At 37.2% G+C, this 27,088-nt stretch overlaps 2 protein-coding genes across 9 annotated transcripts in view; one reads left to right on the top strand and one right to left on the bottom strand.

Moving 5' to 3' along the window:
* Positions 1-6,699, top strand: part of PCOLCE2 (procollagen C-endopeptidase enhancer 2) — a 64,105-nt gene extending 57,406 nt beyond the window's left edge. The window contains exons 7-10 of one of the 2 annotated variants that reach the window (XR_003137445.3): positions 61-144; positions 2,230-2,397; positions 4,449-5,421; positions 5,502-6,699. Coding sequence is in view for 1 of the 2 variants with exons in the window: in XM_025449015.3 (XP_025304800.3) it covers positions 61-144; positions 2,230-2,397; positions 4,449-4,579 (383 nt within the window). In the remaining variant the exon portion in view is untranslated. Of the gene's footprint in view, positions 1-60; positions 145-2,229; positions 2,398-4,448 lie in introns of both variants that reach the window. The other variant, XM_025449015.3, reaches the window with a different exon arrangement.
* The window catches only part of TRPC1 (transient receptor potential cation channel subfamily C member 1), a 107,357-nt gene that overhangs the window by 26,474 nt on the left and 53,795 nt on the right, over positions 1-27,088 (bottom strand). For 4 of the 7 annotated variants that reach the window (XM_025449007.3, XM_025449010.3, XM_025449009.3 and 1 more), the window contains 4 exons: positions 19,211-19,386; positions 17,559-17,760; positions 17,031-17,225; positions 16,639-16,919 (listed from right to left, as the gene is read on the bottom strand). In XM_025449007.3, coding sequence (XP_025304792.1) covers positions 16,692-16,919; positions 17,031-17,225; positions 17,559-17,760; positions 19,211-19,386 — 801 coding nt within the window. In that variant the 3' untranslated portion in view covers positions 16,639-16,691. Of the gene's footprint in view, positions 1-12,314; positions 12,397-15,008; positions 16,920-17,030; positions 17,226-17,558; positions 17,761-19,210; positions 19,387-27,088 lie in introns of those variants that run through there. The other 3 variants (XM_025449011.3, XM_025449012.3, XR_007405336.1) reach the window with 2 other exon arrangements.

The following is a 27,088-nucleotide window of genomic DNA, read 5'->3' as shown; positions in this document are numbered from 1 at the left end:
TCTAAACACCAATTACACTTGAATTAATTTTCCTGAATCTTCTGTCTTCTTTGAATTTAGGTTTAAAACCCACCGTTTCCCTGTGTCAACAAAAGTGTAGACGGACGGGGACTCTGGAGAGCAATTATTGTTCAAGTAACTTTGGTAAGAAATAAAACCCAGCCTTTTCTCTTTAATCAGAAACTTGAGACTGCATGCTTCATTTCAAAAGGAACTGTCATGAATGTGATGATAAAGTGTCAGTTACACTCTTTATTTACCCAAGAAAAGATTTTCCTATGCACTAAGGTATGTTGACTAGTCCTGTTCAACTGAGATTCACATATACACAGAAAATATGCTTTTTTCACATAAACTTAATAATTTGACTTCTGGAGTATGATACTGCTACTCTCTGTGTGCTGGCTGGCTCAGTGTTCCTAAAAAACCCTGTACACGTTTTCCCACATATTTTTCAGGTCTTGAGTATTTTTTCACATATCTGTAATTCCACTTAAGTAAATTAGAAACATATGCAGGCTGGCCTTTCTCAAAAGAATCCAAGTATTTCCTCTGTAATGTCCCTTCAAAGTACTAAATTAAAACTTGGGAACCTGAAATCTATTTAGAAATGCTTATAAATTGGAACCTGAGGAGATAGATACTATAGAATGACTTAGAATTTCTAAGAGCTTTTTCTAATTTAAAAAAAAAAATTGCACTTTCTGTAAAAATCCCTTAAGAGCAAGAGATACCAAATTTAATTATGTGAGTTATTTTCAAAAGGGACATTGGAGAAAAGTCTTGCCAGGAAAAGCAAGTTGCTAAAACCTAAATAAGGTTACCTAAAATGAAGGATCTCCGAGAAGAGGTTTTGCTTGCTTTTTCTGTTTTCTGTGCCTGGAAGTGGTAACTATCTGCAGCCGGACAGAATGTGTTGTAGCAAAGACATGAAGGCACTGACGAATCTAGGACCCTAAATCCTACTGGAGTTTGCAGGCTGAAATTCAAAGAACAGGCATAAAAATGAAAACAGGTTGCTCTCCCATCCAGGGTAGTCTTCTGTGGGAGGTGCTTAAGGAACTCTTCCTCCAGGTCCTTTGGAGCCACCTGATTTCACTTGGGCTGTAGACCAACATTTTGCAGTGAACACGTATCACCAAGGCATGATAAGAATTCCGTTTTATGAATTTTGCACGCTACATGAGCAGTGACTTTTCACTTTATCCTGAAAGGGTCATGTCAGCCAAGTTCAAAACGTAATTTATTCCAGTGTGACTCTCTTATATGGTAATATGACCAAATACTACCACTGGTGGCCCATTGGTTCTCAGCCTGCTTTGGGAACACTCCTCTAGGAACAGCGTTCTGGTTGTGCTACTGGTTTTTCTGGGCAGGAACAGGACTCCTAGAACAGTCTCCCAATGTACATCCCACACAGCATGAAACTGTCACCCACAAAATGGCAAAAGCATGTCTTTGAGAAACATCATCTTTCCTTCAGTGGTTCCAAAGGGAGACTCTTTCCTCTTATATCACAGTGGTAGAAAGAGAGGGTTACATAATGAAAAGTAACTGAATTTTGCTAGGGTTTTTTGTTTTGTTTTGTTTTGTTTTTAAAGCAAGAAAATGTTTTGTTATACCTCAGTTCTATACTTTGTTAAATGAGATATACAAGATGGATAAGACCCAGAAAAACGCAGATACTTACTGACAATTAGAAATGGGGACCCTGGGATGAACCAAAGTTGAAGGAGAGAGGACGGCTAAAGAGAAGGGGGAAGACACAGAAGGGTAGGCACTCAACCACATAGACGCTAAGACTCTGCTCTTCATGGCTCAAACCCCTATCATGCAACCTCTTAGTAGGGTGTTGTCTCTAAAGACTCAAGGTCTTCTTGAGTGATCATAGCAAGAGTCATAAGCTTACTTGGTAAATGACCCCCCATGTTGGATAAAACATTTTAGAGTCCCCACCTCAGAAACAGACTGCAGGGCAGCAGACATTTAGGTTTCTGTCCTAGGCATCAACACCTAACAACCTGGGTAGCATTATGGCTCCATGGCCTCTTTTTTTCAACCTGAATTTTGGTGACAAATGTGCACAGTTAAACCCGCTAGCTCTGTTAGGGCCTTCTCTTGAACATTAAAATATTCCCTATCTGAAACTTAGAAGAATGTCAAATTATTTTCAGTTCTGCTGACATTTGCCTTCCCTGTCATATTATTTCCAAATGTTTTCTTCTGCAGTGTTGGCTGGCACTGTGATCACAACTGTCACCCGAGGTGGGAGTTTGCATGCCACAGTCTCTATCATCAACATCTATAAAGAGGGAAATTTGGCAATTCAGCAGGCTGGCAAGAACATGAGTGCCAAGGTCATCGTGGTCTGCAAGCAGTGCCCGCTCCTCAGAAGAGGTGAGTAAGGAGGAGGGAAAACGTTAGTCTTCCTTCTAGGGAAGCTCAAGGAAGGGAATGAGAGAGCGAGCTGCAGCAAGTCCTGGATCTTTCCATGCCCTGGCTAGGCAAGGGAAGTAAAATCAAAGTTAATCTGTTGCCCACTTATGGTGTAGAAAGGAAGGCCTTTGGAGTCGGGCTGAGTTGGGCTCTCGACCCAGTTCTTGTAACTTGTGGCCGAAGATGAGATGGTGGAAATGCTGAATGAGTCCAGGAAGCATTTGCAGCTGCACCGGTGGGGAAGAGACACAGAAAGAGCAGGTCTGGGGAGAGAGAGACGGTCAGTTACCACATGTCAGGTGCCAGTACAATTTTAGAGGAAAATATCCCGCAAGGAACAGGAAATTCAGAGCCGAAATTCAGAAAAGAGAGATATCTATTGGGGAATCATTTGCAGATAAAGAATCATTAAATCCACATATGGAAATCAGTTTAAGAGAAATTATGGAAAAATGAAATTTAAATAAGGGGGAAAAACATCCAGAGCCAGAGGCACATGATTTTTTTTTAACAAGTTCTTTAACTTATAAAAGTAATATATGTAATGTGGTTTTTTTTTTAAACTTTTAGTAAAGAAGGATATAAAATAAAAAGTGAAGCCCTTTCCCTTTCCACAGAGGTACCATGAAAAGTTCCTTCTAGAAAGTTTCTGTCTATAGAAAGCACACACATACACCCTTAGACAAATGAGATCGTGCTATACATATTCTACTACAATTTTCCCCACGTGATGCGTGTGTAGACATCGTCCCATAAGCAGCAAGTATAGATCTCTCTCTTTGGAATGGTAACAGTGCCTGGTATTCCACTGTGTGATATACCATGATTTCTCTATCCCGTCTCCACGTCTTTCCTCAGTCTTGCTACAGACATCTCCCATAACCAAACCAACACACACACACACACACACACACACACACACACACACCTCAAAGAGAGAGAGAGAGGCAGAGAATATTCATTTCAAGAAAGCCTTACTATGAATTCAGATTGTTCAGAAAAGTCTGGAGGCTAGCAGCTTCACGTTGAATCTTCAGAGGGAATAGCAAAGGCTCTGTAAAAGATCACAGTTCTCCCCAGAACTGCCAGGAGCAGCTAGTAATGCATGTAGTTACTTACTGTAGGGTGTCATCACGATGCCAGCGTCCAGCCTTGAGAAGACGTGCACTTGCACAGCCCTCTAAGTTTGTGCAGGCTCAAGATCACTGTGAGGACAATGTTAGCCCACAGAGGAAGGACTATGCCAGAGCGAAAGGACGCACATATTTCTCCTATGACCACAGGAAGGAGGGAGAATACAGGAGGTTGTAATATGCACTTCCTTTATGACATTGTTCTCAGGCCGTGTAAGTCCTCAGATTTGAACCCAACATACCTCAGCTTAGCTCCCAATCTAGGCCCAACTTAGCCCATACTCACTGTTTACAAAAAACTGTATATCTGATAGAAATACTTTTTAGGACCTACTTTTTGCAAGGAAACTGAGAATGTAAAGGAATACATGACGCATCCATGTCCTCAAGAAACTTCTGTGGTATAAATGCTTGAGATGTTGAAAAATGTTCAAGTCGACTACAGCAACCGAAGACAGTGGATCATTAGTTGCCAAACGCCTGGGAAATCTGGAAGCATTATGGGACCGTGAGGGCCCATCTGAGGATGGTGTGTCAGGGAGCATGGAGGCCCCTCGAGGAAGGACAGCCTTCCACATGAACACAGTGCCTCCTGCCCCGCAGACACGCAGTAAATACGCCAGGCCCGCGGCACTGCAGAGCAGGGCGTCACCGGATCTCATCATTCGTCCATCTTCCTTGAGTTGGCGGGGCTGGAACATGTTACTTACGTGAATTTAGATTTTTTCTGATGAGAGGCTTACACCGGATTTTATCCTGGACAGACTAAATGTATAATGATACCACTTATGGATCATTTATCTAGAGGTGGGTTATTGTCTATGTTGTATCAAACAATACACACAGAGAAGAAAGTTAACTCATGTTCTTTTTTCTTAGGTCTGAACTACATTATTATGGGCCAAGTGGGTGAAGATGGGCGAGGCAAAATCATGCCAAACAGCTTTATCATGATGTTCAAGACCAAGAATCAGAAGCTCCTGGATGCCTTGAAAAACAAGCAATGTTAACAGTGAACTGTGTCAATATAAGCTGCCTTCTGTCGTTGCCTTTGAAAGATTTCTATTTTTCTCAGTAGAAAAAAAAAAACAACAACAAATCTTACAATATCAAATCTTGAGCATTCAGAAAGATTTACTCTTCACACGATGTAGGTACGAGAGCTCGGCTCTCGCTGATGGAAGTTCCGGGGCTGCGCGGAGAGGAGCAGACAGGTGATTGAGAGCCTGCAAGCTTGGTACGGCCACAGGAGACGGAATGTATCGAGTGTTGGCAGTTTGGAAGCAGTTTATTCATACATCTCTGTGAAAGGGTATTTACAGACAAGTTGTGTGAAGATGTAAAAAAGAGATTTTATAAGTGCAATATTTATAGTGATATTTGTTTTACCTTCCAGCGTTTGCTCTGGGGTATTACAGTCTTCTCTTGCATTTTTTTTTAAGTCCATGCTTTAATAAAATATTTTTAAACGATTAGATAACAGCCAGTTAACTTGCTTTTATAGAAGATGGGACACTGTAAAAGGAATATTCCCTGCTTTTTACGTAGTGGTTTGGTATCAATTTGCACTTTGCTGAGAGAGCATTCCAAAGAACTTCAGGGACTAAGTGGATCCCGTAATGTAAGTAGACTATAATTCTCTGTAGAACCAGAGAATGTCAGAGTTAGAATGGCGTCCCTCGGAATCTAGTTCGACTCCTTTATTTTGTAACAGAAATTGAAGCTCAGATATATTCAGTGACTTGTCGAGAAAACACATCTCCCAAGAGACAGAGCTGACAATTAAGCTCCGAAGTCCTGACTGCCACCCAGTCCCTCACTGCCACTAGAAGAGGCCCTCTCTGCCCCAGAGGTAAACCTTCTTATCTCGACTTGGCAGCGTTTGGTTTTTGTTTTCCTTTGCAGCCCAAATCTTAATTGGTCATTTTACAGGACTTGAAAAATTAGAAGTGAATCTGGATGCCTCTGTCCTGTTCATCCCCAGTTACCTGGATCAGGGTGCGTCAGGTAGGATGCTTTCTGCAATTGCCTTCGAAAAATCTGTTTTCGCTCAGGAGGGGAAGAGCGGTGAAAGAACGCCCCTCCTTTGCACACTGCTGTTGAACAGGCAGCTGTACCCGACACAGGGGGGGCCAGCCTGTAGGAGGTTGCCGGCCAGGAGCTGTGCAAGACGGACCCACCGTCACCCTCTGAGAGTAGCAAGGGCATCAGGGATGAACAGAGGCTTGGATCACAAGATCTCTCATGGTAGAACTGAAGTTTTAGAAATAAGGAAAATAATCTTTTGGGTAAAAGCAGTACTCCCGGCCCTAGAAGTGACTGGACATTCAAGAGGGAAAAAAAATTTCAAGAGGAAGAATGCCTCTGTTTTGGCAGCTGAGCGAGCCTAAGCAAACAATGAGTGTGGGCCGGTGCTGGGGTCGGGAATCCTTCCTAACCTCTCCCACTGGGCTGCCCATCAGTCCCAGATAATTCACCGGCTGAGAAAGAGGATCAACTACAGAAGTTGGTGGTTGGCTTCACTGGCCAGCGCCACCTTTTAGAAAGGCCCTCAGAACCATCTGGACTTCACAGCTGTGCCCAGTCAGGATATAACTATGGAATCCAGATTGATTCTAACCTTCTCAAGGCAAGTGAGTCCCTTTCAAGAATACATGTTATGAGACTTTGGAGTGATTACCAAAGATTTTAGTATTTTGGGGCACCTGGCTGCTCAGTGACTCTTGATCTTGGGGAAATGAGTTTGAGCCCCTGTGTGGTGTGGAGATTACTTAAAAAAAATCATTGTATTCTCCTCCTCTAATTGGTGCATTAGAGGCGGCATGCTTGCTGCCATCAGCCTCCTGCATTACCAGCAGAAAGACTTCCATTGGTTTCTGGGTGGGTGCCAGAGTCACAATGGAGGTTAAAATTGGGAAAAGTAATCCAAACTATTTATACCATTGACATCGCTGACACAAGACTTTGAACTGTTGAGGGAATTAGTGGTTGATAACAGATGGCACCAGTTTGTCTTTTAATTCAATTATTCAAAACAGAGGTAAGCTGAATACCGATACTACTCTTTTTTGTCCAATAACCATTTCTTAATTTCTTTCTTGTTCAATAAATCATTTTTATTTTGACTGAACTTGAGTTTCTTTAGTCATAAATTGAAGGAGTTAGACTAGATGACTTCTGGGAATTACTTCTCTTTTAGAAATTATTTCTTCTTAAAAAAAATTTTTTTTACAGTATAATTGCCTAAGTTTTGTTTTTGTTTTTAGTACTTGTACTTGGGGAATCAAACACATAATGAACAAATGGGTGACTATATTAATATATCATAAAACATTTTCAGGCTCTCTTATGTGTTTCCAGGGGTCCTGCTAGCTTAATAGTTATCCTTTGAACTCAATTCCTATAATAAAAATATCTGAATCTTGCAAAGTTCTCAAATTTTAAATTCTGGTATATTACTTATTTACTCAAAGGTTAATCTTAGGAATGCCCAGGTGGCTCAGTGGTTGAGGGTTTGCCTTCGGCTCAGGGCATGGTCCCAGAGTCCCAGGATCGAGCCCCATGTCGGCTCCCTGCATGGAGCCTGCTTCTCCCTCTGCCTATGTCTCTGCCTTTCTCTCTCTCTCTCTCTCTTTGTGTCTCTCATGAATAAATAGAATCATAAAAAAAAAAAAAAAGAAGGTTAATCTTAAAGAGATTTACCTTCTTTTTATCTTTCTGTACAAAAGTGCTGTCAGGCTCCCATTATATCTTCTGGACTGCTTTAGTGAAATAAACTAATAACAAAAATCTTCTTTAAAGAAAAGCCTTAAACTAAGACAGCTACAGGGGCACCTGTATAGTGCAGTCAATTGAGCATGGGACTTTTGGTTTCGGCTCAGGTCATTATCTCAGGGTCCTGAGATTAAGTCCCAAGTCAGGCTCCGCACTCAGCATGGGCTCTGCTTGGGATTCTCTCTCCCTCTTCCCTGTCCCTCCCCCCTTACTCTCTTGAGTTCTCTCTCAAATTAATTAATTAAATAAAATAGCTGCAGATTAGTAGTTCTAATGTGAGTTAAGTAATAATAAGCAGAAACTACTTTGGCTTGAATTCATGGACATATCTATGTAAGTGCAAACAAATCTGCGAAAAACAAAAAGTAAATTCAAGTAGAAAACACTTGAAGAAGGTGGGAGGGGGAGGAGCTTGTCCTAAGTGTTTTAAGGCCCTTATATTGAGAGAGGGAAGGATAAAAATATTAATTTAGACTACTGATAACTTACGCCTTTACATTAAAATATCTACGGTACCTATAAAAGAATATAGCCTGAAATTTTAAAAATAGCAGAACAAAAGGTAAGAAATTAAAGTGAAATCAGGGAAATTATCACAAAATTTTATAAAAATCCACATGTATCAATAATTTCAATATATGTCACTACATACTTGAGTTAAAACTCAAAAATTATCAGACTGGATTAGAAAAACAAAATTTAACTATGTGTGATTTGAAAGAGACATCTAAAACATAAGGACACAGAAAACCTGAGAGGGAAAGGATAGAAAAAGATAAACATACCAGGCAAATACTAACCAAAACAAAACTGATGTGGCCTTATTAATATTGGGAAAAAAAAACCAGACTTCCAGGCATTACTCAAGATGAAGAGAATTAACAGATAATAATAATTCTAAAATTTGCATTCAGCTTCTAATGTCCTTCAAAATACGTAACTAAGTCTGGCATAGTATAAATGGAAATTAAGTTTATCATCATAGTGGGAGATTTAAACATATTTATCTCAGGAATTGGCAGATTTAAAAGAAAGACCAATAAAGATATTGAAGATTTGAACCACACAGTTGACTAGATTTACCTGATGGATAAGTATGGAACAAAACCAAAAGCACATTTTTAATCTCAATATGGAACAATCACAAAACTTCCCCACTTACTATACCATCAAACAAATTTCAACAAATTTCAAAGCACTAGTATCCTATGGAAATCCTTCTCCAAAAACAATGAGTAGTTAGAAATTAAGAAGTAAATAACAGTAAAAAAAAAAATTGGGGTGTTTCAGCTGGATGGGGTGTCTGGTTAAGCGGCTGCCTGCAGCTCAGGTCATGATCTCAGGGTCCTGGGATCCAGCTCTGTATTGGGCTCTCTGCTCAGTGGGGAGCCTACTTCTCCCTCTCCCCCTCCACCCCACCCCGCACATATACATGCTCTCTTTCTCTCAAATAAAATCTTTACCAAACAAAACAAAACAAAACCCTGATGGTAGGAATTGAAAAATGTGCTTTTAAATAACTCATGATCAAAAGGAAATTATAGGGATGCCTGGGTGGCTCAGCGGTTAAAGCATCTTGTCTTTGGAGACTAACCATGAAGTTAAAAAAAAAAAAACCAAGAAAACAATTTGGGAATAAAAGTTACTCTTGTTGTTATAGAATCTTAAAAATAAAAGGACCTTAATAAAAGGACCTTATGAACCACTTTTCATAAATAGATTTGAAAACTTAGATGAAGTGGCCAAACTGCAACTCAGACTCGAGTAGAAACAGGATTCCTAAATAGTCCTACAACCATTAAAGAAATTCAAACAGTAATTACAACTCTTTCTTCAAATAAAAGGCCAGGTCCAGATAGTTTGACTTGGAAGATCTCCCAAATATCTAAGGGACAAACACTGCCAATCTAACACATAGTATTCCAGAGTATTCTTATAAATAAAGAAGTCACATTCGGCTATTCCTTTTATGAGATGAGTGTAATCTCAATACCAAAACTTTAGCAAACATAGGATCTAGTCTGAATTCATTCATGAACACAGGTGCAAAAACAAAATAATTATCAGACAAAACCCAACAAACAAACTAGGTCATGATCAAGTTGGATTTATCCCAGAAATGCATGACTGATTTAACATCAGGAAATCAATGTACATACTTCACTGCATTAATAGATCTGCAATGTCAGGGGGTCTGAGGTGCAACTAAACATTCAGGCTCATGAGCACCCTAGGCTGCTCTCGCTACTATTATCCCCAGAAAACAGTAGCACAAGGACCAAAGCTTGACTGGATAGGGCCAGACTTTCTACTATAGGAGTCGTAGCAACAGGCAGCAGTGCACACAGCCATCCGTGAGCTGCTTTCTTTGGCCTTCCTACATAATGTCTCAGATGCCAGGAGATTCCATTCATGTCAGGTGGGTGCAGACATTCCAATTTAAAGTTCACATCTCCTCAGAACAGGATCTCTTGTATTAACTCCATAGGCATAGCTTCCAGAGTCCTCATATATGACATCCCTCATTATAAGAGTTGTACACTCAGGAAGAGCCAAAGCTGTGGCTCCCCATCAGGTATTTATAGTTCAATTATGAGTTCCTCACAATCCAAAGCAATTTACCAATCAGGGCTCATGTATACTACAAGCAAGTTTGCCTAGCAACATAGTAGACATACTGTGATAACAGATGATGAGGTAAACTAAACGGGAGTCAAACAAAGGTCAGCTCTTAACAGAATGGGGAAAGTTTCTGTGAAGCCCTATTTGCAATAAAGAAGAAAAATCACTTGATCTTAATAATGCAGAAAAGCATTTGGTATAATTCAACATTTCTTGATGACAAAATAAAACTTCAGGAAACTAAAGATGGATGAGGGCTTCCTTAAGCTGACAAAAACAAAAACAAACCCACAACCCTGCAGCAAATGGTGATATATTGAAAGCATTTAAATATCAGCAATAAAACAAAAATGCCTGAGGTCAACATTTCTATTAAAATTGCACCAGTGGGTCTAGTTAATGTAGTAAAGAAAGAAAAAGAAATAAATGATATTGGACAGGAAGAAATGACTGTTATAATGCAAAGATGATATGATCATTCAAATAGAAGAGCCAAAAAAAAAATAAAAAAACCTGAGGTAAGGGGCGCCTGGGTGGCTCAGGGGTTGAACGTCTGTCTTTGGCTCAGGTCGTGATCCCGGGGTCCTGGGGTTGAGCCAGGGAGGAGCCTGCCTCTCCCTCTGCCTCTCCCTCTGTGTCTCTCATGAATAAATAAATAAAATCTTAAAAAAAAAAATCTGCAGGTAAGTGGTTAGAGTTAACAGACTTTCACGAGTTGGCCCCTTAGATAGATATATATATATATATATATATATATATATATATATATACACACACACACACACACACACATATACATATATATACACACACATGTGTGTGTATATATATGTATATATATATATATCTGCAATGTCAGGGAGTCTGAGGTGCAACTAAAACTCTCCCCTTTTTTCCATATATATATATATGGAAAAAAAAATATATGGAATATATATATATATATATGCCCTATATATATATATATAGGGCATATATATATATGTCCTCACCTAAGGACATTTTTAAAAATCTTTTATAATTAAGCATCTTGAATTAAATATGTGAGGGTCATTACTTACACACTAAGCCTCTTTTTAACATGGAGTCTAAGGATGTATAAGTATGGGAATACACGTGGATGTACAGAATTGGGTATTCAGACACAGTAGCTCTGGGACAGACATAGAAATTTGTTCTGGATTATTTTATTTTATTTTATTTATTTATTTTAGTTTTTTTTTTTTTTCCTCATGAGAGACCTAGAAAGAGAGAGGCAGAGACACAGGCAGAGGGAGAAGCGGGCTTCTCGCAGGGATCCCATTGAGGGACTTGATCCTGGACCCCGGGATCATGCCCTGAGCCAAAGACAGACGCTCAACCGCTGAGCCACCCAGGGGTCCTTGTTCTGGATAATTTTAAAGTTGTTATTTAAAATCCTAACTTTTAAGTCACGGGGATGAAAGGTGCAGCACGGGGAACATAATCAATGGTACTGTAATAGTGTTGCATGGTGACAGATGGTAGCTACCCTTGTGGTGAGCACAGCATAATGAATAAACTTGTTGAATCACTATGTTGTACACCAGAAACTAATGTAACACTGTGTCTGCTATTCTTCAATTAAAAACATTTTGAAAACTAGACTTCTACTTTATTTTTGTAATTTGCTTCTTCCTCCAAGAAACAAAGTCAACAATTAGATCTTAAAAGGCTAAAATCTGATTATAACTTTGAAATGTTATCTTTTACTTGAAGGATATTCCCATGGCATTCTGATATTAAGACTGAGTTACATTTAAACAGTGAGAGAGCTTTCGAGTACAGAAGTATATTAAGAAAACTTACACACTTTCATACAGCTGGTTAACTTATCTTACAAACAAGAAATTAATATTAGACTCCTAGACAAGGAAAAGACTTGGATTCTCCCTCACAGTGTCCTATGAGTGAGAGAACTTTAGTTTCCTTAATGAATTGGATCCTTTCTGAGATCCCTTAGAGAGGTCTTAAATTGTTTCTAGATCCTTGAATAACCAAGTTGATCAGGTTATAAAGTGGCATAGAGAAAAAAAATCAACCAGTGTTTCCATTCTAAACCCTTGGTCCCTCCATGGCCTGGCTTGTTATTTTTTTGAGACTGACTCCTGATTTTCTATTTATGTTTACTACTCTTCACTCTCCCCCTTTTTCCTCTTATATCTTGTTCATCTCATTGGTCTGTTTCTGTCCTTGGTCATAAGTGAAGACTTTAATAAACACTTCATCTGGAAAAGCAAGAACTAGGCATCTTCAGTTCTGTTCTCTGATCAAGATGAACTGACAATGAGAAATTAATTTAAAAAAGTAAAGCTTTGGAATATATCTTACCTGATACAACAAATTGAGTTCAGGCTCTCAAGTCAGTCATGATTCAGTCGTGGACAAATTACTTCAAATGTGACTTTCTCACCTATAAAATGAGAAGGTTGAAGTAGGTAATCTAAGTTTTCTTCCAATCTGATATGACAAAATAGGTTCTAGAGCACAAAAACTGTTAGATATGTGTCTGACTGGACACCAGTTCTAGGATATTTACACAAGTAAATAATGCTAAATTTTCATTCAACAAATTTGTGCCATTCACCACCAACACTGAGAGAACTGTTTTGGCCTAGTTTTCTAACTTAAAAAAAAAAAGAAAGATTCTGCATTAAAACAATCATTATAGAAAATGTAGTGATTGTTTGCTATTTCCACTGAAATATTAAATGGGGATGGATGAGTTTTAAATTTTTTTAAATTTAAAACATTAAAATAGCCTCACAAAATTTATTAAATTTTTAGATGAGTTACTGAGCCTAGTACTTTCCTCCTCAAAATTCTTTTCCAATAGCACCTGATAATTTTTATTGTCTTTGAATAAGAATAATCTGCCTAAAATTGAAAAATGGATTTACTAGCCTTTCTAATGAAAAGAGAGACCAAGACACAGAGACAAATACACAGGAAACTCAAGACTGCAGAATGAAGAAAATAGAGCTTACCTATCATTTGGCTGAAACAGTTCTTTTTTTAAACATATGCTTACCTCCTACATAAACCTGCTGTTTTGCCTCTTCTATTACTGTAACCTAATTTACATCAGAAATCATGTCGCCTGAAGATGGTTATTTTTAAAGCATGTAGGTAGCACATTAAATTTTTCCTAATTTTGAATGGCATATCAAAGTATTTCATAATGAGGACAAGGGGAGCAAAAAAACAATGTGATATCAAATGAAGAGGAACGCTATAACTGGTAATTCTTCTAAGTCTATCTTCAAGAAACACATGTTTATGAATAGGACAGTGATGCCAAAGAGCTAACAAATTAACTTACAAATGAGAAATTCAGGGCAGCCGTATCCCTGGTACCATTAATATTTTCTTAGTGTAATCTGAATAATTAGACCCAATTGGTTTACTCCTCAGGGCCTACCTATAACCTCAGCCTGCTTAGATTTTATAAATGTATTTTCTGAGGAAAACAAAAATTTCAGTGTCAATGCAATTCCAATAAAAATCCCAACTAACTCTTTCAGTTTATTTATAGGCAGATTCCAAAACTTAGATGAAAAAGAAAGAAGCTAGAATAGCCAAAATTATTTTGAAAAAGTAGTACTGAATAATTTACCTTGGTATTTATTACCATACTTCACACCACTGTGTTGTTAATGATGGGCTACTAACTTGCATATTCAAGCACTGTTTTCTTTTGGAATGATACTGAGCTGTAAGTCTACTGTTATTTTCTTATTTTAGTAAGTTGTAGCCTTATGTATTTTTGTCAGGTTAATGAAGCATAATTTCTATTCATTAAAATTTACCCTTTTTGAGTGTTTAGTTTGACTAATTGTACCATCAATCTTCTCCTCCCACCAGATCTTAGTAACCAATGATCAGATTTCAGTTTCCATAGTTCTCTTTCCTAGAATGTTGTATAATCATACGGCATGTAGCCTTTTGTGATGAGCTTCCTCATTTAGCACGATACTTTTAAGATTCGTCTGTTATAGCATAGATCTGTAGTTTGTTCTTGGGCCAACTTGGGTAGGCTGTTTTGTTTCCCAGGATTTCCTTCCTTATATAGGATGAGCCACAAGACACAGTTCAGTGTGAAATTTGGAGGACAGACGTGAAGCAGCAGCCATCTGATTTTCTATGCAGGCACTTTGGTAGCTCATATGGGGTATAACTTATCTGCTGGCTCAACTTTTGGGATGGGGCAGCAGTGTGGTCTTTGTTGTCCTACCTTTCCTAGGATCTTACTTCAAAGCTTCTTCAACTCCGAGGTCAAGTGTGTGTTTAGCAACCTGACAAAAGGTAACTTTTCACACAGGATACATCTAATTATCCAAGTTTGAGCCCATGAAGAGTGACATAGGTGTCCATCATCCTCCTGGGTTCCAGCTTCGTTCTTCTTGTTTCTTCCACTTTACATCTACTGTTCCTTCCTAATTGTCTACCCTGTGAGCTCTACATTAGGTGCAGAAACAGCAGCCTCACAGAGATAGATGCTTAACCAACCCCAATTGTGGAATAGCAAATCCCTGTAAACAAATCACTATGCAAACACACACACATGCCTGCAAATATCCTGGCAGTTCTGCTTCTCTGCCTGAACTCTGATGTAATTCTGGATTACTGACTAAATAAATATCCACTGTATGGATGTACAATTTGTTTATCCATTCACCACTTGATGGACATTTGGTTGTTCTCAGTGATCCGGTTTGGGATCATGGAGAAAGTTGCTATAAATGTTCACATACAGGTCTTTGTGTGAACATATTATTTCAAAATATGGCATTTATAAATGTAAGAAATAGCTAAAAGATTTCAATATGATTGCCACTGGAGGTGGAAAGGAGCACAAAGGGGTCTGATGTTGATGTTTTACATTTGAGACCTTTCTCCCCATGATTTAAAAAAAACAAAACACCGAATTATACATTCTAAAATAGTGAATTTTATGCTAGGTGAATGATATTTCAACAAAAAAGTATAAAAGTATATGATAATCCAATAAGCAGACTATGCCAATTTATAATCTAATATCAAGTTTTATTTACCTTTTTTCTTACAATATGCTGTCATTCAAAATATACCTCATAAGTAACTCATGCATACAGTAGGCACTCTATAAATATTTTGATTTAATAATTAGGTATTTTTTAGAATGACTAAAAATCCTGATGTAAAATCCCAATTGGGAAGTGCATAATCCCATTGTAGACAAAATATATAACTTTACAATAAACATTTTTATAAGAATTTGCCCCAAAGAGGGAACACTTACAATTTGGAAATTAAAAAATAAAAAGTAAAAAGCAAGATGAAACACAATACCAATATATTTAGCCAATGATCCCTGGATCAGTGGTGCTTACAGACCAAGGGTTACCTGCACCCTGTGGCCTTAAGACCATCTGAAATTCAGTTAAGAAGATAATTATATATTAACCACCTTTTAACAGGAAATGCTGCAAGAAAATATAAGCAATAGTCTGTGTAACTTTTTAAACTACATCCCTTACATGAACACAGGAAAAAAATTTAAATACATATTTTATTCTCCAATTTTAAAAAAATCAAGGCTTTTCATCTTAAGCAGCAAGAATGATCCACAAATAAGCAAGAGGTCACTTTTATAGAAGCTATGTTAAATTCTGTGGAAAATACTTTGGGAGATTAGTTCAAGAACCTTAGTCCAAATATAAAATAAATCTTTGCATTAAAGGGTCTTTCAGTGTTTACAAAAACAAAGCAGGCTGTGACCACTTATGATAAAGTATCTTCGAAATCCTTATTTTGGGTTAGCTTTATAACTATGAACAGTCACTCCAACCTGAAAAAAATTATAGCACTATCATGATAAAAATGAAAAGCCACCAAATGCCTAATCTTAGTGAAGTACCTGTGCAAACCTATAAACATACTCAAATACTCGATTGCTATAAAATGAAAAGTCTACTAACTATATTTTTCAAAAACTATATAATTCTATAAAAATTTAAATATGTGGACTATATCAATACATGGAAATGTATATATAAAATACTATTAAGTGAAAAAAACAAAATAAAAAATATAAAGTGATTACAACCATGAAAAAGTAAATATATTACAATAACAAAAACTGAAGTGAATTGAAATTTATAGAGACATAAATAGATTCAAATATCCATTGGGGTTTTTCTTTGTTACTTAAGAGTATAATAAAATAAAAAAAAATACCTATTTTAGATAAAACTATACTCCTGAACAATAAATACTGAACTACATGTGAACTCCTAAAACAGAGATTTTAAAAACCATGACTTACTACATTTCAGATGTGTCCTATGAATGGAGATCAGCCTACATCTGCTGATCTTCATTTTACAAAACCTTCTGGCAATGTATACAATTATAACTGCCCTTCTTAAACATAAAAAGAAAAAAATTTAAAGCACTGTTCAAGTTAGAAAACCAAGCAGCATGCTAACAAAATCTATCTACTTAATCTGTTTTGGCAAAAAGCTACTAACGGAGGATTTTAAAAAACTAATTCTATATACATATTTTACATAATATATTTATGCTACAAATATTTTAAAGAATGGCTTTTACATAATTCTTCATTTTAATTTCAATAGATACCTTATTGATTTAATCACAAATTATGCAAATGCAGTCTTTCAGGTTTATTACTGAAAATTATTCTCTCCATGGTTTAGAAAATGGTTAATTTCTTGGATAAAACATAGCATATTTAGAAGTCCGAAAGCCAAGTAAATCCCTTATTTCATTTCGGAATTTTGACAGATCTTGACGTAGTTCATTTAGGTTTTCCACAGTTGCCTGATCTGTACTTTGCATCTTCTGCCTCATGGACGTCAGATAACGATGCACTAAGCAGCACATCACTTTTTGGTAGTTCTCATCCCTCTTTTGCTTCAGATTTCTCCATTCCTTGAAAACAAACAATTACATGGTACTAACAATGTGTATAAACCACATTTAAATGAGGTGGATTTTTAAAAACATTCACCGATACAAAAAGTTGCAATTTTAATTTCTTACCTTTAAACTGTTTTGCCGTTTAACTTTGCCTTTTGATGTATGAGAGCAAATCCACTTACTGAGGCTACTAATCATGTAGCATATAGTCTTTGGTGAAGGAATGATGTTGAAAGGTGGGGGTAATGTGCATTTGTCATCAAAGTAGCTAAGCCATAACTTTGCTCGAGCAAACTTCCATTCTTTGTCTTCATGATTCTGTTGAGACATTCATGAAAAAGCACAATAGAATATGATCACACACACACACGCACGCTCGCGCGCGCAGGGGGGCAGAAGGAGTAGGAGCAAGGGAGAGAGGTAGAGGGGGACAGAGGGAAAGAGAGAGAATTTTAAACTCTCCAAAAGTTTGCACACCTTGTAGGTAAAAATTTGGTTCAAGATTCGCAGTTAATACATTACTTACATTTTAAAAATCTATATTTAATTTAAATATTATACTAATTCTTATAATCTTTGGTTGCCTTATCTACTGCATACATTTGGTATGATCTGAAAGAATATAAAGTCTTTGAAAGAATGAACACTTACTGCTATCAACTGGAAGCTTTTGTGAAGCATTGCCACCAGCAGCTTGGTGAGCACAATCACTACCACGACATTGTACGTCCCAACAATAACCGCTCCAACAAAAGACTGCAATTCTTCTCCATAACTAAATCTCGTGACAAAGATTGCCACATGTGCTAAGGAGAAAATATACCAGAACAAAGCAAAACAAGTGCCAATGAACCTGTAAAGACAATTACATTTCTGTTTAAAAGAAAATTAAAGAAATTAACTAGCAAAAATGAAGAATTCATTTATAGTAGCATTCCGTAAATAAAATATTGATAATCTAAGAATATTTTATAAAATGAATGAAGTTGAACCCAACAGTACAGACATGCCTTCCCTTAAACAAAGAGACAGACTCAACAGGAGGATAAATTATTTTTGTTTAACCTCTTATTGCCCTCCTGTCTATTCTAAACAAAACAGCCTCTAAGATACTGCTAATGCCTAGATAGACGACGTCACCATCACTCCTCTGCGAAGGAACTTCAAATGGCTCTCAACCTCAGTAGCCCCAAGTCCTTACAAGTATCAGTAAGGTTCTAGATCTCCTACACCTTTCCCTCTGATTCACTACATCCCGTTCACACTGACCTCCTGGCTTTTCCCTGAACTTGCCAACCACACTCCCATCTCAGGGCATTTGCCTTTGCCATTCCCTTTATCTGCTAATATTCTTCCACCAGCCATATTCTTCAGGTCTTGATCCTCCATCAGCGTGACATCTTTACTTAAATGTCATCTCCGGTGAGGCCCTCCCCAGTCTCCTATCTAAAACTGTACCCTCTCACACATATAACCTCCCTGGCCCAAGCTTTGTCTCCTTAGCCTCTTTTATTGCATAATATACTATATATTTTATTTCTCTTTTTATTGCCTCTATCATCTCACTATGATATAATAGAAACTCCATGAGGTAGTTTTATTCATTGGTGCTTCATTCACTCAGCACTTTGAACAGTGTGTTACAAAGAGGGTGTTAAATGAATACTTACTGTTCATTTAATTTTATTCCTTAAATAAGATGATATATGAGTATCTAAAGAAGAGTTGGTACATAGCAGAAATACAACAAATGGGTAATTCCACACCTTCTTCTCCATTATGTTATTTTACAATGAGCGGAGGTATTTTCTCTGCCCCAACAACTAATTGTTCAATTTCTTATGATATGACCAATTAGAAGAAAAAATTGTTGATGAAACTCTAATGATTCTCAATTCTAGTGACCTCCTACTAAGTGTGGAAAATGCAAGAGACTGCTTTGGCTGTAATAGTGATGGACAGTTGCTACTGACATTTACTATGTAAAGGGCAGAAATATCAAATGTCCTGTAATATAAAGGACTGGAGGAAAACTGTCCTGCCCAAAATACAATGTGCAAAATGCCAAGAGTTCCTCTGTTAAAACAGACTGTAGTGGGGGAAACAATGTAATATTTTGGGCCTATCATTTACTTGAGATTCTATTTCTATAAAGATTAACTATCAAATGATTCATGAAAAATAAGTATTTCTTATTAAAAAATGTCTTAGAGAAAATTTGAGGTTCTATTTCTCTAGGTACTAATTCATATACAACACAATAGAGAGAAATATACTTATTAAAAATTTTAGAAGACACTCACGAATGGAAGGTATCATTGCTTTGCTGTTCACAGAAGATGCCTACACAGTCCTTCTGTTCTTTTGGGGTATAGCCTTTATCATACAGTTGTGTAAGTCCAATTGTGAAAGAAAACAAAACAAGAAGGAACATCCCAAGAAATTTTCCAAAATCTTGTAACATCTGTCCCATTGAAATCTGTGGAATATATTATATAGGTGTTCGTTAAAATTATCAGGAAAACAAAATATTAAGTATTAAATGACCAGGCAATAAAGGTAAAACAAACATATGCCACAGTCTACTCTTTTTATTCCATCTGGGTAAGATAGTTCTGTACTTTTGAAACATCCATAATCTCCTTGCCTAACAAAACGCCACTCTAATCATGCCAGCACTGTGAGTATTGGATGGCACATTTCTTGAATCTGGACCAGGTGTGCAGAGGACATTGCTGTGATGAAGTTAAGAGATAGATATGGAGATTTAAGAAAAGCCTAATTTGCAAAGAATAAAAGGAAACTCTTTGCTCAAGCCTAAAGGGAAAGAAATGCTTATATTTATAGCTTCTTAAAATTTTCAATATAAAATCATGACATAAAGTATTTCATTTGATTTTTGTGACCAGTTCTAAACCAATTCCCAAAAGACAGCATTTCCTCCTTCAGAATTGCCTTAATCTCTTTTGCCAAGGTGGTCAATTTTCTTTCATTTTAGGTCAATTATAAGAAAATGTTATGTGTTCAAGCCAGATGAGTGGGTCTAGTACCTGGGTCCCTACTGTAATGTGGACCTGTGAAGTGCATCCGGGAGGTTGTTTCAAGCCTAATTTCATTGTCCTCCAACACTCCCTAAAAATCTGGAAAATAGGTTACTTTTCGTAAATTCTTGATATTTAAATTATTAGCATACAAATTTGAAGAATAATTTGACATTACCTTTTTGACCAGTAATTCTATCCCTTGGAATTTAGCCAATAGATAGGAAATACACAAAGATGTATGTATATACAAGGACTTTCACTATAGCACTGTTAGAGGTAGCAAAAAAATTAGAACATCCTAAATACTGTTGGAAAGAAGGAAGTGTATCTCTATGTGCTGGCACAGAAAACTGCCTATAAAATATTAAATCAAAAACGCAGGGTAGAGAACAGTATTATAAGCTCCCATTTCTATTTTTTAAAGGATAAATTAGATATATATTTTCATACAGACAGGTTTTAATGTGCAGAGGAAAGTTCTGGAAGCTTACACAAGGAACTGTTAATAGTGAGTATCTATGGAAGATAGGACTAGGGGTTGGAAGGCAGACTTTTTTCCTTTGAATTTTCTTTACCAAATGCATTTATTACTGTTACGATATAAAAAATAGTTTAAAAATAGTGTTTAAAAATAATCTTTTCTCAAGATTTACAAGTCAATTTTATAAAGTTAATTAAATTCAGCTTCAAATAAAATTTCTCACTGCTTCAAACCTGACAAAATAATACACACCACTTACCAATGACACAAAATGGTAGTGACAAGCAAGTACGCAAACTCCTCTAACCCACTAAAGTGAGCCAGCTAATTAAGTAGAAGAGGTGTGCTAAAATTTTTGAGGCAAACCACAAGCTGGTGACCTGGACTCTGCAACCCTGGAGAGCTCCAATATGCCTGAGTTGCACATTTGACTAGGCCATGTGGTAGGTTAGAAGCCTTGTGCTTCCCTCACTTCCCCTTGCAAAATTCTGAGAGAAGAAATAGAGAACTTTTAGATTCAGTAAGCTTGAAATGTGTGAAAAAGAGAAGAAACATTTCCTTCTTAATGATAGCTTTATACTGAATCACCTTGGAAAGAAATAATTTATTCAGTCTGTGAGGCTTAGATAAACCCATGTCATAAGACCAGAGAACTTAAGTTGGACAGTAAGAACAGAGTACCTGCTTTAGATAACTAAAAAAGACTGCCTTTGAAGAAAATTCAGACACTGTAAGTAAACTTATAGGTAAACAGGATTTCCCAAGAGTGACCATGTATGATGTTATAATTTTAATTTTAAAAATTTAGTCCAAAAGAGAAGCCTTAATTTAACATTACTAAGCTGTTTTTTTTTTAAAGATTTGTTTTAGAAAGAGAGTGAGCTACAAAGTTTTTTCTTAAAGATTTATTTATTTACTTTAGAAAAATAGTGAGCAAGGGGAAGGGCAAAAGGAGACAGAGAGAGAATCTGAGCAAGGAACCCACACAGGGCTCAATCCCGTGACCCTGAGATCATGACCTGAGCTGAAATCAAGAGTCTGACACTTAACCGACTGAGCCACCCAGGTGTCCCTAACGTTACTATGTTTTAAAGAGTAAGTATAACTCAACTTCAGTATCAAGATGAACAATATTTAATGAAAAAAAAAAAAAAAACAACAGGAACTTTCAAGGCCTGTTCTTTAAAAGCATGATATTAGTGTTTACATAAGATGGAAGAATCAAAAGTAGTTACAGTGGATATCCCAGGGGTAAGTATTAACTGAAAAAGCACACTAACCAAACATTCATGTAAAAGGTAAAATTTAAAAACAGTAAATCTATTTTAGTCTGAGAAAGATTATGGGGCTTATTTATTTGTAAAAATAATATTCATGCTTTTGAAAACATTTACTTATTTTAAACTACTTAGCAGTTTTACTCAAGAGATAGGAAAATTAGGAAATGAAAAGAAGAAGGTAATTAAAATATTGATACTGAAGTTTACATAGAGTTAAACTGGCACACACAGAGAAAAATATATACATCTTTCCTAATAACCAGAAAAATGGAAATGCACGCAAACTACTAAGATAGGATAACAGCACCAAATGCTACTGAATGTGGTGAAAAGTCACTTGCTTTTATACTGCTTGTGAGATCAAAAATTAATACATCCTTTTGTAGAGAAACAAATATTAAGGCAGAGGGGGAAACTGAGTGAGAAAAATTAGAGAGGAAGACAGACCAGGAGACTCCTAACTCTGAGAAACAAACAAAGGATTGCAGAAAGGGAGGTGAGGATGGGGTGGGGTAACTGGGTGACAGGCATTAAGGAGGGCACATGAGATGAGCACTGGATGTTATATGTTGGCAAACTGAATTTAAATAAAAATAAAAAATAAAAAAAATACTGAGGCAATATAAAGATCATATCTTCTGATATGTTACTAGAGATTTATCCTTAGGAAATACTTTAAAAGAGGCAAAGCCCTCTACACAGAGCACTGCATAGAACAGCAAAAATATGCCAAATGCCTGATAGGGCAAAAGCTGGTATCATTATGGTTCACATCAAGTGTTAAATTATAGAACTTGCTAATGAAGCAATAATAAGGACAATCTCTAGTCATTCTCCTTCCAATCTTTATCCAGAAAAAGCCATAGTTACTGGTCTAAAAGTTCTTTTAAAAAAAAAAGATTTTATCTATTTATTTATGAGAGAGAGAGAAAGAGAGAGAGAGCAAGCTCAAGTGGAAAGGAGGAGCAGAGGGAGAGAGAATCCCAGGCTGGTTCCATGCTGAGCACCAGCCCGGTGTAAAAGGCTCAATCTCATGAGCCTGAGATCATGACCTGAGCTGAAGTCAAGAGTTGGATGCTTAATCGACTGAGCCACCCAGGCGCCCCTCCCCCCAACCCCATCTAAAAGTTTTATCTGATCAAGTATTCACACTCAAAACCTCCTTTGCATGTGTGATAATATTCAAATTTCTGGCACAGAGGCCTTCAAGAGTCCAGTGCAGTCTATTTTTTTCACCCTCATCTCTCCAACTGCCACTGTCCAAGTACAAAAGACATCCTGTCTTGTCTAAGCATACCATGCTTTTATAACTTGATGCTTTCGTACAGGTAACCCTATGTTCTTTGCCAGCCAGGCTTCTCAACCCTTCAAGGCCCAGATCAAATGTCACTTTCAGAAGCTTTCCAGACTCTCTCCAGGCACTGCCTTAGTTATGCTTCAAAGTACGTTGTCTATAATTTCTAAAATACTATTTTTCACTTTACACCAATATTTGTTTGTCTCTTGTAGCAGTCTTTAAAAGCATGTGGAATGTCAGTAAGCTCCAGAGCCCAGCATTATAGTTAAAATGTTGAACACATAACTACATTTTTTAGCAGATTTTATTTATTTACTTAAGTGAGAGAGAAAGAGCATGAGCATGGGGAGGGGCAGAGGCAGAGGGAGAAGCAGGAAGCCCAACTTGGGGCTCAATTCCAGGACTCCAGGATCATGACCTGAGCTGAAGGCAGACGCTTAACTGATTGAAGCCACCTAGAACTACTTTTTATATGGTTTTTATACAACTCTTTACCATTTTCCAAGAAGTATCATGTATTCTTATTTACCTTGCAGGATGGGAAAGGCTAGTATTATCTCTATTTTTCCAAGTGACAAAGTGAAGCTCTGGGAGATTTAGTGAATGGTTCAGGGTAACAGAACTAATAGATAGCAGACGTAGAATTCTATTAACTTCTCACAAGAGCTTTTCTGAAACATTACTTTGTGGGCAGCCTGGGTTGCTCAGCGGTTTAGCGCCACCTTTGGCCGGGGGTGTGATACTGGAGACCCCGGATGGAGTCCCACATAGGGCTCCCTGCATGGGGCCTGCTTCTCCCTCTGCCTGTGTCTGTGCCTCTCTCTCTCTGTGTCTCTCATGAATAAATAAGTAAAATCTTTTAAAAAAAACAACAACAACATTACTTTGTGGTTTTTATCTTAGCTCTTCCATCAAAAATTTGGGGCTGTGCACAATTAAGACATTTCATTCTTATGTGACTGTATGGCTTATTGAATTAATACGTGAATAAATATCAAAGAAAAAAATGTTAATTAGGATTTTTCACCATGTCTTTTTTTTTTCTAACACTGTAAACTGGGCCTTAGTTTCCTGACCTGTAAAAGGGATGGATATATGCTACATCAGATTCACTCCCCACATGCTATTAAAAACTTGCCAGACTTTACCCTAATCTATTTAATCAGTATCCCTGAGTACAGGACTGAGAAATGAAGGTTTCATGTGCTCCCCTGTTGATTCTGAGCCTCACCAATTTGGGAACTCCCAGACTACATGACCTTTAAGCTTTCCTCTAACTATAACATTCATGCTTCTTAAAGAAAATGTCCAACCCTGGTATACCCTAAAATGTTAGACACCTGAAATCACTCTTTACTCAATGCAAAGAACAACAATATGCCATTTATGCTATACAGACCAGTAAATCAAATCTAATAACTACCCAGTAAAGCCAAATAATTCCCTAGGAATAAAGTATGCATTTATTTGTCAGACACTACATTTACTTTCCAAGTTTCCTTGTGTTATTTTTCAGCTCTGCCACAGTTAACTCCACTAACTATAAAGGGAATGGAGAAATGGATCTAATCATTTTTGTAAAACTTATCACATGTCAGGGACTCTGCCATGAGATACACCTTATATATACTGATCCATTTAATCCTCATAACAATGACACAGAACCTGAGACTCACAGAGATGAAATAACAATAAGTTATGGAGCAAGGTTTTGAACCCAGTTGGTTGGTTCCATCTTGTCCTTTCTGTCTAATGACTGAACTACAAGTGCTAAGACTGTTTACTTCATTTGAAACATATGAATAAAGCAGGAAGAAATTTTGAGATCCGTATATTATTGAAGCCTACCCAAAGAAGTGTTGTATAATAACAGTCAATGAGGGAATCATATTAATCTGTAGCATTCAAAACAGAGGGGCAACTTAGCAGAGTGGTGAAGATCATTAGCTTTGGAGCCAAATCATCTGGGCTGGAATCCCAGTTCAGCTACTTACCAGCTGTGTGACCTTGTGCAAGTTACTTAATGTTTCTATGCCTCAGTGTCTTCCTCTGTAAAATGGAAATAAAAGAGTCTGCCTCTTAGAATGGTTGTGAGGATTCAATAAGGTAATAAATGTAAATAAAGATCTTAAATAGTACCCACAGTAAGGGCCAGATGTTAACTGTTATTATTACAACTGCCACTTTTATTTTTAGTTTCTATCTTCATGTCTTGTTTTTGTTGTTGTTAAAATGTAGAACATTACTGATTTATGTTCAACCATGACTCGTATCTGTTGAAGTGCATTAGTTGGCATCCTTCATAAAAGCAGAAAAGCTAACTTCAAAAAGCAGGTTGGTTTGTGGATTCAGACAGACCAGGTTCAACAGACAGTCCAAGGTTCAACTCTTGACTCTACCTGGGTCCAATTCTGTGAACTACTGAACCTCTCTAAGCCTTATATCCCCCATTTGTAAAATGGAAATAACAAATGGCAAGGGTTGTGATGAGGATTAAATATGTGGAAAACTGCACTGTGCCTGGCCCACATGAAATGTCCAACAATAGTGGTTGCTGTTATTTTGAATAAGCAGCTCCAGGGACAGCTAGGATATTGTTCTATTTCTCCATTAGCTTTTTTCTTTTCATGCACCAAGTAGCACTTGTCTCTACTCAAGTCCATTCTAACCAGTTTTGCAATTCAATTTAACAAACAGTAAAGTAACTATTATGGCAAGGCAGTGAGTAAAGTGCAGATGAAAAAATAAAGATATATTATTCCCCATCCTCAAGGACTTTTTAATTTAGTAGAAATAATATCATCTAGAATTTAAGACAAGCTAAATTTTAATTGTCTCACAATTAAGACAAGCTCTAGGAAGTGCTCATTAGAGGTTCAAAGTACCAAGTTCATTGGATGGAATTATCCATTAGCAGGGGAGTAGAAGTGTAGGAATGGATTTTCCAGTGGCAAGAGCCCTAAAGCTTGCAGATGTTCCCTCTTCCTGGGACACCCTAACCCACCTCCTTTCTACTCATATTTCAAGACTTATTAATTCTAGTGTCTCTTGGAAATGCCTTAAACCAAGCAAGAGCCTTTTCTCTGAGCAGTTTATGACAATACCACTGTAAATGTCATGCTTGTTTGTCCCCCTCAATGCACCGTGAGCTCCTTAAGAAAATATTGGAGCTTACTCATTTTAGTATTCTCAGTGTCTAATACCTGCCAGGCACTCAATAAATGTTGAATAAATAAATTTCAATAAGTAGAAAAATGGCTGGGACATTCCTAACAGGGTAATAACATAAACAACATAGAAGTGAGAGAGCATGGGCATGTGTGAGATTAGTGACTGGTCTTGACCCAGATGGAGAAGTATATCAGTAAGAGACAGAGATGAATATAGTGAGAGATGGCTACAAAGTAAATAGGGCCAGACACAGACGTCATCTTCCAAAGTCTACCCATGACGTAAGCCACAAATTTAATGAACGTAATCAGAAAAATGTCAAGTACTAAAATAGAGGATTCATTCATTGCTGAATATAGAACTATTTTATATATTACACTATATGATATTCCTGTGACCTAATCTGCCTAGGACAGTCTCAGTTTCCACTGGTTTTCCCAAGTTAGTATTCTCCAAAGTGCCTCCATTTGGATGATAAAATATGGTCATTCTAACCAAGGGAGAGATCTGTACCACTACTACAGGCTATATATGTCCAGCTAAAATAAAAGTCTGTCAACTTCTAAATCTGCAAAAATCTGGAAGGAAAATAAATGTTAGTAAATGGAGATAAATTTAAAAACCAACTGCATGGGATCTCTGGGTGGCGCAGCAGTTTAGCGCCTGCCTTTGGCCCAGGGTGCGATCCTGGAGACCCGGGATCGAATCCCACGTCGGGCTCCCGGGGCAAGGAGCCTGCTTCTCCCTCTGCCTGTGTCTCTGCCTCTCTCTCTCTCTCTCTGCCTGTGTCTCTGCCCCTCTCTCTCTCTGTGACTATCACAAATAAATAAATAAATTTAAAAAAAAAAAACAACTGCAGTGATCACATAAAAACATTATCTGACATACCAAGTATATATATAAGGAGA

This window comes from Canis lupus, chromosome 23, assembly GCF_003254725.2.
Source record: "Canis lupus dingo isolate Sandy chromosome 23, ASM325472v2, whole genome shotgun sequence".
In the NCBI taxonomy this organism is placed as follows: Eukaryota; Metazoa; Chordata; class Mammalia; order Carnivora; family Canidae; genus Canis; species Canis lupus.
The sequence above is the reverse complement of the archived record's forward strand: the minus strand, read 5'-3'. Positions and strand labels throughout refer to the sequence as shown.